Source organism: Phaethon aethereus (genome assembly GCF_964289735.1).
Source record: "Phaethon aethereus genome assembly, chromosome: 25".
Classification (NCBI taxonomy): Eukaryota; Metazoa; Chordata; class Aves; order Phaethontiformes; family Phaethontidae; genus Phaethon; species Phaethon aethereus.
The window spans coordinates 6,610,857-6,620,020 of NC_138601.1; the positions used below are offsets into that span (position 1 = coordinate 6,610,857).

At 66.3% G+C, this 9,164-nt stretch overlaps 1 protein-coding gene across 1 annotated transcript in view; it reads right to left on the reverse strand.

Annotated features, from left to right (window-relative positions):
* Positions 1 to 2,770: 2,770 nt before the first annotated feature.
* The window catches only part of LOC309413445 (junction plakoglobin-like), a gene marked incomplete at both ends in the record, with an annotated part of 11,045 nt that continues 4,651 nt past the window's right edge, over positions 2,771 to 9,164 (reverse strand). Inside the window, 11 exons of the mRNA XM_082010567.1 lie at positions 2,771 to 2,916; positions 3,268 to 3,307; positions 3,576 to 3,697; positions 3,835 to 3,985; positions 4,167 to 4,286; positions 4,468 to 4,623; positions 5,036 to 5,374; positions 6,684 to 6,787; positions 7,155 to 7,299; positions 7,934 to 8,135; positions 8,596 to 8,834. Of these exons, the coding sequence (XP_081866693.1) occupies positions 2,771 to 2,916; positions 3,268 to 3,307; positions 3,576 to 3,697; positions 3,835 to 3,985; positions 4,167 to 4,286; positions 4,468 to 4,623; positions 5,036 to 5,374; positions 6,684 to 6,787; positions 7,155 to 7,299; positions 7,934 to 8,135; positions 8,596 to 8,834 (1,764 nt within the window). The remainder of the gene's footprint in view (positions 2,917 to 3,267; positions 3,308 to 3,575; positions 3,698 to 3,834; positions 3,986 to 4,166; positions 4,287 to 4,467; positions 4,624 to 5,035; positions 5,375 to 6,683; positions 6,788 to 7,154; positions 7,300 to 7,933; positions 8,136 to 8,595; positions 8,835 to 9,164) is intronic.

Genomic DNA, 9,164 nt, shown 5'->3' on the forward strand with positions numbered 1-9,164 from the left:
GCAGGGCTGAGCTCAGCACAGGATGTTCCCCTGAGCCGGCGGGACAGCCCTGGAGCCGGCCCCGCTTCCCAGACCCACTCCTGCTGCCTTTGTCCCCGGCTCACTGCTGCCCCAGCCCAGGCTGCTACTGGGACTCTGTGGGAGATGTGCAAACGTTCACGTCCCGCCTGGGCCCCACGCGTGGTGAGAACCCACCTCCCCATCCCTTCATCTCCCCGTCCCCCCGCCTTGCCTCCCTCCGTGGCACGGCCAAGCGCCGCGGCAGAGCCAAGCGAATGTGCAAGGACAGAGGGGGTGATGCTGACAGCGAGCGGGAATGGCTGCGACTGTGTTCCCAGCTCCCTTTAATCACGTCCCCCATCTCCCCGTGCCGGCAGCAGCCGCGTCGGGCCGCTTAGTGTCCTGCCAGGGGCTGCACAGGAGCTGTGCTACAGCAGGCAGAGCCCTGAGCGGGGGCATCAGGGACGATGTCCTGGCTCTGCGGCTGCCTCCCCATGTCACGGCGGTGCGTATCTCACTGAACAATGCAGCAATCGCAGCACCCACCGGTGCAGTGCGGGCATCGCTGCGTGACACGACTCCCCTCTCCAGGTCTCCCACCGCTGCTTGAGGAGCCTCCGCACCCCTGGCCATCCCCCACAGGATGGGTGCACGGGGCAGAGGTACAAACCCGCCAGGGCCGGGGACGTGGGCATCCCAGGGCCACCCATGTTTCACCCTTCCATCCCCCAGCACGCACACCCCAGCAGGCAAAACCCACAGCCCTGTGCCCGGCCGCAGCCTCGCCCGGAGCTGCTGCAGGCGAGCTCCTGCCTCCGGGCTCAGCCTGCGCCCAACAAGGTGCCGTGGTTAAGCCCGGGCAGCCGGCTGCCAGCGGTGGCTGTCCCTGGCCACGTCCCCATGCCGAGGAGGCCGCCAAGCAGACGGGCAGTCCTGAAGTTGGTGGGTAACTTTGCGAACAGTTTCCACCTCCCAGCATGATCTCCGCCTGACGCCGCTTCGTCATCGCCCTCCCCAGGCGCATCTGCCGGAGTTAGTGCCTCAGCTGAGAGTATTTCCTCCTGCCATCTGTTCCCGCTATGAAGCCGGGCTGCGGAAGCAGGCAACCAGGTTTGACTGAGTAAATCACTTTTTTTAACCTGGCCTCTCACGGCTCCATCCAGGCTTCGCTCCATCAATCAGCGGGGCTCGCTCCCAACCGGCACGTTTATCCCCCAGAGCTCGTTAAAGTGAGCTCTGCGCAGCAGCAGAGAGGAGATGCCGGTGATGCTGCCTAATGAACAAACATCTTAATTACTGGAAGTTTCTACCTCCTGACAGAGCAGACAGACGCCTGGATGGAGCCGGCGTGCGAGTCCGGGTGTGCGGCTGCCAGTGGGAGCTGCTGCCGGTGCCACGAGCCAGTGGCCCGTGCCTCGACAAGCACCTTTCCCGAGGCACAGGGACGGGCCCAGCCTGCTTGTCCCCCCGGCCGCCACCTGAGCCCCCGGCCAGGCATGGGAACCAGCTCGCCCGAGGCCGCGCAGCCCCACGGGAGGGAACCACCACCGCTTGGCCCCAGGAGGGCGACGGGCACCTTCACCCCGGCTGCCCCAAGGGGACTCGCTGCCCTTCCCCAGCCGCCACAAACACAGGCTCAGGGCAACACGGGGCTGGGGGGGTTATTTTATTCTTTGCTTTGGTCTATACAAAAACAACTTACAGAAATAATAAAATCTTCCATTCCTGAACCACACTCCAGTAACTGTCCATCCCTTTCTGGCGGGAGCGTTAAACCACCGTCAGATCTAGAGCCTCTTTAAAAAATGTGTTAGATAAGGGAGGAGGGGACGGAAACACACCACTCACCAAAAAGAAGGGAAACGGGTTAAAATGTGCAACAGAGATCAGTACAAGGACACGGTTCCTAATGCTGGAGTCACTCCTCTATGGGTACTGGTAGGATAGGCAGGTACACAAAGTCAGCTCCCCAACGGCTGATTGGAAAGAATTAAACCGCAGACATCCCGATGGCTAAGATGAAGGTCCTGGGACACGGCACCCTTTGGTTTCAGCGAACTCTGGATTGGCCTGATTAAGTTAGAGTTTGCAGAAAGCAAAGGGGTTTCCCGTGTTAGATTCCTTTCCTAGAACACTAACACGCAGAACAAATTAGTTAGAAAGCACAAACTTAAAGACGGCAAAAGCCGTTGGCACCATATTAAAAATAAAAAAGAAATATATATTCATAGAAAAGACTATTTTGCCAATGAAAGGTCGCTAACGGTGTAGGGTTTATGTGTTTTAAAGCTTCAGAAACAGTATCTTGGATGCTGGATGCGGCAGTAGGTGCTTGAAGCAGTCCCAGCAGGAAGGACCTTCTCCACAGACCCACAGCGAAGAAAAAAAATCGAAAAATAAAACCTCTCGTGGGAATGGAAAAGTTTGTCTTCTCAGGCACTTCTGTCTCCCAAGTCCTTCTTGCGAATACTCAGCTCTGGGGCCACCCTCTTCTGTGTGGAGAAAACACCTGCGCGCGGCAGGAGAGAGCTCCCGTTACTCGACCGAGAGGGGGTTTTGGAGGAGAGCAGAGCCCAGGGCTCCCCGAGCCCCCGGGGTGACGGGGGTGCCGACCCACGGCAGCACCAGGGACGCCGCAGCACGCTGGGCCCCAGCAGCCAGCGCTGCCTCCCGGCCGCCCGCCCCGCTCCAGGGCCGAGCGCGCCCACGGTAGGTGCCCGCACCCCAGGTACACGCCAGCGACTACCTGGTGCGGGGGCTGCGGGGTGCGTTAGGCGAGCATGTGGTCAGCGAAGGGCGCTCGGACGCCGTCGCTGTAGGCGTCCATGGGGTAGTCCCCGTCCATGTCCATGTGCATGTCGATGGGGTCCAGGGGGATGTCGCCCGAGTACATGGGGCGGTAGCCGGGGTCCAGCTCTGCACAGAAGAGACGCGGCAACCTCAGCTCTCGCCAGCGAGAGACATCTCCAGACCTCAGCTGCCCTCCTGGTCTCCCCGCCCAGGGCAGCGCGTGGCACATGGTGCCGCAAAGGACACGAGGGCCACCCACCACCCACCTGCCCCACGCCTCTGGGCAGCCCGGGCACACAGGGGAGCGGCTGCACGTGCTCCCCAGCGAGCTGAGCACCCCGCTGAGCGTCCCCAGGCAGCCCCGGCTGGCGCTTTCCTGGCAGCCACGCGGAGGAGTTAAAACCAGCCTGGTTTGGTGAGATGAGGCGTCTGCCCCCCCAGAGCATGGCCCAAGGGAAGAGCTGGCGCCATACTCACCGTCTGAGTAGGGCTCGTTGATGGGGATCATGCTCTGAGCCTACGGAAGAAGGTGACAGAATTGAAGAGGGGACACGTGCTGACACGTGCACGATGCCCAGGGACTACGTGGTGCCCAGCCGCATCCCGGGTAGCAGGTACCGCAACCGGGGCCACCCCCTGCGCCTCCCCCCGTTTGCCGGTCACTCCCAGCTGAGCTCTGGCCGGAGGCGGCACCGGCAGCTTTTGGAAGCAGGACAGGGCCATCCCAAGAAGCCGCGGGTTCCCCAGGGAAAGGGGCTTGTCTCCGCGCTCAGCGGGACGCTCACCGCCTCCCAGGCTGCCGGGTCGTGCTTGAAGAGGGAGTTGGTGAGCTCCACAGAGACACGCTTCCTGTAGTCGGGGTTCTTGTCCTCCGAGATTCGGAACAGCACGGCGGCCGCGTAGGTGGCTGCAGGGGAAGGGCAGCAGCCTCAGCTCCCGGCACCACGCGGCACCCGAGCACCAGAAGCCCCAGACCGGCTGCAGCTGGGCCGACGCCACGTGGCGGAGAGCCCTCGGCACGGGGCCTGGCACGGCGGCACTCACCGGTCCCCTCGTTCCTGGAGTGCAGCAGCTCCATCAGCGGAGCCGAGGCCCCCTCAGCATCGATGGCATCTGCCGCCTCCTTGTCCTGGGCCAGCTCGCACAGCACGCCAGCCGCGACGCGCTGGATGTTCTCCACCGGCGAGTAGAGGAGCTGTCGGGAGAGATTAGCAGCGCCGTGGAGCAGCCGGCGAGGAGCTGTCGTGCGCCTGACGTGGTCTGACACACACGGTGCCGCCAGCCGAGCGCCGTGGCTCCCTGGCCCCGGCAGCACAGGGCCGTGCCAGCCAGGCGGGAGGTGGCGAGTGCAGCCCCCGGTCCCCCCAGCCCCTGACCTGCACGAAGAGTGGGATGGTGTTGAGGCGGAAGATCTCCATGCGGTTCATGGGGTCCCGGGCCAGGATGTGCAGTGCCCCCGTGCACCCCTCCACAATCTCCTCCATCTTCACTCCGTCCTGCCAGGGCAGAGGCGCTCAGCCGGGGCCCTGGAGCAGCCGGCGCTCCCCGCGCCAGGGCACGACCACCCTGAGCGCGGGCGCAGGCGACCCCCCAGGGACAGGTCAGCTTTCGGGGTGCCAGGCTGTGCCGGGAGCAAGGCAGAGGGGCACGCCGGCAGACCCTGCCGCGGGGACTCACCGTGTAGGGCTGCTGCGTGCCGGCTGCTACGTGCCGCTGGGCGTCCTGGTGCGCCTTGACCAGCAGCTGGACCAGGCGGGGGATGACGGCGGCCTCCTGGAGCGGGGCGTGGTTGGCCGGGCACAGGGCCAGGTTGCGGATCAGGCCTATGGTAGCCTGGCGGAGTGAAGGGATTCGAGAAATTCGTCTCGACCGTGGATCAGAGCAGCGTGTGCTCCCCACGGGACCCGCCAGCCGGGCCCTCCTCCCCCTGCCCGCCCCCCCCCGGTGCAGGCTGACTTCAGCTTCCTCCCACACCGGATCCGGCCCCCGGCCCGCGGGGGAGGCCGGGGCAAGTATCGCTTCCAGCCAAGCAGCCCGCACGAGCCATTTCCTCCGTTAGCTGCCGTCAAGGACGCTGCCCGACGGGACCAGGGCTGCGGCAGCCCATCGCTCCCGGCACGGCACCAGCTGCAGACCCCCTCCGCAGCGCGTCCCACCGAGGGCCAGCAGCTGGGGCTCGCTCGAGTTCAGCCACTGGCTTCCTCCAGCCCCCAGCAACCACCTCCAGCCCCTCACAGCCCCTTACCTTGACCAGTGGCCACTGGTTGGGCTGGTTGAGGAGCTTGACGATAGCAGGGATGCCGTAGTTGAGCCGCACAGAGTTCTGCGCCATCTCAGCCTCGGGGTGCCGGCTGGTGAGGTGCCGGAGAGCGCAGACGGCCGGCTCGGTGATGTCCTCCTTGTCGCCTGCCCGCAGGATGGTGTGGATCAGGGCCTCCACTCCGTTTGACTGCGTCACCAGGGTCTTGTTCTTGCTGTTGTTGCAGGTCAGGTTGGAGAGGGTGCCGGTGGCACAGGTCAGCACGTTCACGTCGTCGGAGCTCAGCTGGTTCACCAGGATCTTGAGGACGCCGTCCAAGCCCTCCTGTGGGAGTGGGGACAGGAGGTCGGACCAGCCCCCCAGCCGGCTCTGGGCTCAGCCCTGCGCCCGTCCCCTCTGTCTCTCACCCAGGCGCGGGGAGCCAGAGCTGCTCCCCTCAGACGGCCGGACACCCGGCCCTGGAGAGGAGGAGCCCCCTCCCGCGAGGACGGCTCCTGCCATTGCAGAGAGGATCCAGCCCCGAGCCGTGCTCTTCCTGCCAGACCCGGCCCCCTCTCCCCTCGAGACCCAGGCTCGTGTGGCTGTCCTCGTGGGAGCTTGCACACTCCTTGCCGCAGACCCCGGCCCCCCGGTACCCCATGTCGTGTCCCCCTGGCTCTGCACGGGCCAGAGCAGGCAGCAATGGCGGAGAGGCAGCGTTCGCACCTCCCACACTGCGCCTTTCCCTGTCCCCCCTGCAGCCAGAGCTGCTTCTCCACGATGCCGGCACAGCGTGAGCAACAGGCGCTCCCGACACGTGCAGCTTGACTTAGAGCTCCATGTCTCCAGCAGTTTTTCTCTGCTGGGAAGTGCAAACGATGCACCCACCAGTGCTCCCCGAGCAGTCCCAGCATGAGCCTGGTCCCGGCCGTGCCGGCAGGCAGCCAGCCGTGGGGCAGGAAGGAGTTAAAGGCGCCATGGCCGCGTCCCCCCCCTCAATCCGAGAGCCAGGGATGGTTACGCGCCAGCCCAAATAGTTTCCACGCTGCATCAGGCGCTAATCTGCGCAGAGGCGGCCCCAGCAGATGGGGAACGCATCAGGAGGCAGCAAAGGGCTGGGGAGAGCAACCCCAGAGCAGAGCTCGGGGTCACCCTCGCACCGGCCGCCTCTCGGCCCCGTGGGCACAACCGCCTCAACAGCAGCTCCGCGGGCAACTCCCTCGCTGGGGAAGAAGCCGAGCAGGCGGCCAGCGCCAGGGCAGGCTGCTGGCTGCTCCCCGAGCCAGAGCAAGCAGCAGCCCCGGCGATGCCCCGCCGAGAGCGTGAGCGACTGCCGGTGGCCTCGGCTCCCCGCCGGGGACACGGCAGGAGCGCCGGCAGCCAGCTGGCGTGGGAAGGGCGGCGGGCAGTAAGCAGCCTCCCGCGACACCGGGCGAACCCGGGCTGCAGCGGGGCTCAGGCACACAGGCATCCCCTCGCCCTGCCAGGCACACACGCTGCCGCAGCCCGCAGCTCCGGGGCCTGGAACCGGCACAAGGACGTCGCTTTGGGCTCAGCCTGGCACAAGCAGAGGGTGAGGGGCAGCCCGGCAGCCGGTACGGAGAAGCCTCCAAAATGCCGCGCTGAAACGCAACTCGGGGTCCCGCAGACTCACCTGTTTGGTAGCCACGTCAGAGAGGTTTCGCAGGGTCCAGAGACAGTTCTGGACCAGCCTGGGGCTGGAGCTGGTCAGGTGTTTGCCCAACGCCTGCATGCCGCCTGCCAGGGAAGAAGACCCAGCCCACCTGTAAATACCCGAAGCTGCCCCAGCAGAGAAGGGTGCGGGTCTGCGTGGTGAGCGTGGGCTGGGCACCGCCTGACCGATGCCTCCAACGCAGCCTCATGGCTTGGCGGAGGCCAAACGTGGTGCGGGAAGACAGCTCCCAGCCGACCAGATCCTGCCCACGCACGGTGCCAGGGAAGCGCCTCAGCAGCCTTTCAGAGCAAGAAACCAGGCCACGCGCAGGTGGTTTCACGCGGCTGTGCGAGGCGTCTGCCTGTCCCGCGCATCAATTGCGAGATGGCCGCCCCGTCCCGACACCACCACCCGCCTCCTGTTTGACGCCAGCCCCCCAGCCCCTCTTACCAGCCTCAACGATCGCGGGCTTGTTGCTGGGACACACCGACAGCACCTTGAGCACCCGGCTTGTGGTCCAGAGCAGCTTCTCGTAGTTGTAGCTGCGCATGATCTGCACCAGGGCCTGGGGTCCTCCGTTGGCCAAAATAATCAGCTGCAAGACAGAAGGGCCAGGGTGGGGGCGTGCAGCAGCTCCGGGCTGCCGGGACCACCACGCCGGTTTCCCCAGCTCGTGCCAGGACGCAAGCCAGGCAGGAGGCCCAGCCCCTCGGCACGCCGCAGTGCTTCGGGTCGCCCCGCCGGGGCCGCGCGCTGCCACCGCAGCCCGGCACACCGGGTGCCCTGCCCCGCGCCGCAGGCGGCACGGGCAGCGGCCCCCCACCCAGCCGGCGTCGGAGCAGGTCCAGGGACTGACCCTCCGCACGACGCCGGGACTCCTACGCAGGGACTCCTGTGTAGGAGGAGAGGAGCAGCCAAAGAACAAAGATAGAGGCATTGCCCGGAGCAGCGGGGGGAGAAACCCAGCCGAGCCGATCTACCGGCCAGACTGGGACAGTCCGCGCTTCCAGGGACGCTCCACCTGCACGGGCGGATGCGGCCCTGTTGCAGGCAGCACAACTGCTCCGCTGCCGGCTGTGGCCGGGGGCACGCGGGCCGAGACGGTGGGAGCTCCCACCCCTGCCTCCCGGGCTTCTGGCGGCGAGGAGCAAGGCTGGGCAACCGCCCCCCTCCTGCCCTCCCTCGGCAGGACCCCGCGCCGCGGGGCAGGCCAGGCTCCCCGGGCCCACCTTGCTCTCCTGGTTCCCGTAGGCGAGGAGCTGGAGGCAGTCGGTGGTGATTGCCAGGAACTTGGGGTTGTTCTTGTTCAGCAGGGGAACCATTTTCTGCAGGCCGTCGGCCAGGCGCACAGCCATCTTGGCCCCTTCCTGGTAGAGCAGCAGGTTGTGCAGGGTGGTGATGGCATAGAAGAGGACTGACTCGACCGGCGAGCTGCAGGCAGGCGGCACAGAGCCATGTCAGCGCAGGCAGCTGCCTCCAGGCTAACCAGGCTGCCATCGGAGCCCCGAGCCCCAGCTCCCACCCAGTGCCCTTCAGCAAGACCCGGTGCGAGGCCACCGTGCCGCATGGCCCCAGGGTGGCCCTCGGGGCAAGGACACCTCCTCCTCGGGGCAGAGACCGAGCCCCATCTCCATGGACGAGGCAGCATGGGGGACCACTCCCCTCCTCCTGCCCCCATACGAGCTGCAAACGCAGCAAAGCCCTGGGGCTTTCGCAGGCTAAAAGGCTGAAGGTCTCCCACGCCCCCGTGTCGGTGTGAGCAGGAGGAGGACCCACGCAGCACGAGCCCTCCTCTCCTCTCCCCTCCTCTGCTGGCGCTCGCCTGGCTGCCAGCCCGGGAGGGACCGCTCGGCTCTGCCGGCCTCTCGGGCCCCCCCCAGCGCCCTCGTACCTGAGCATCCTGACGAGTGCCGGGATGCCGCCAGACTTGAAGATGGAGAGCAGGCCCTCGCGGTGGTGCGAGAGGTTGTGCAGGATGCTGGTGGTGCAGCGGGCCGTGTCCAGGTCGCTGGTGCTCTGCATGGTGCGGACCACAGCCGCCACGATCTGGGGAGACTGCATCAGGGCGCGGCGCGACGCCTCCTTCTTGGAGAGCTGGTTGACGATCATGGCCGCTTTGCTGACAACCACCTGGCGGGGGAGAGAAGCGGCGGGTGGAAGGGGGTCCCACTGCTGCCCATCACGGCAGGGACGGGAGGGATCCCGCTCCGATGGGTAAGACCTGGCCCAGGGCTGCCGCGCAGGGCGAGTCGGCACAGCCGGCGCAGGCGAGGATTTCTATTTTTTAACAATCCTCACCCCCGACGCTGCGGGAGCCACGCTGCAGTTCGCAGCGGCGGGCAGCGTGCGGTCGGGCCCATGGCGCACAGGCGTGCCGCAGGGGCAGGGGGAGGGCGGGGGGCTGGAGCACGGGCAAGGAGCGCTCGGTGTCTGTGGGAGGCCGGGGCAGGGGGGCCGAGT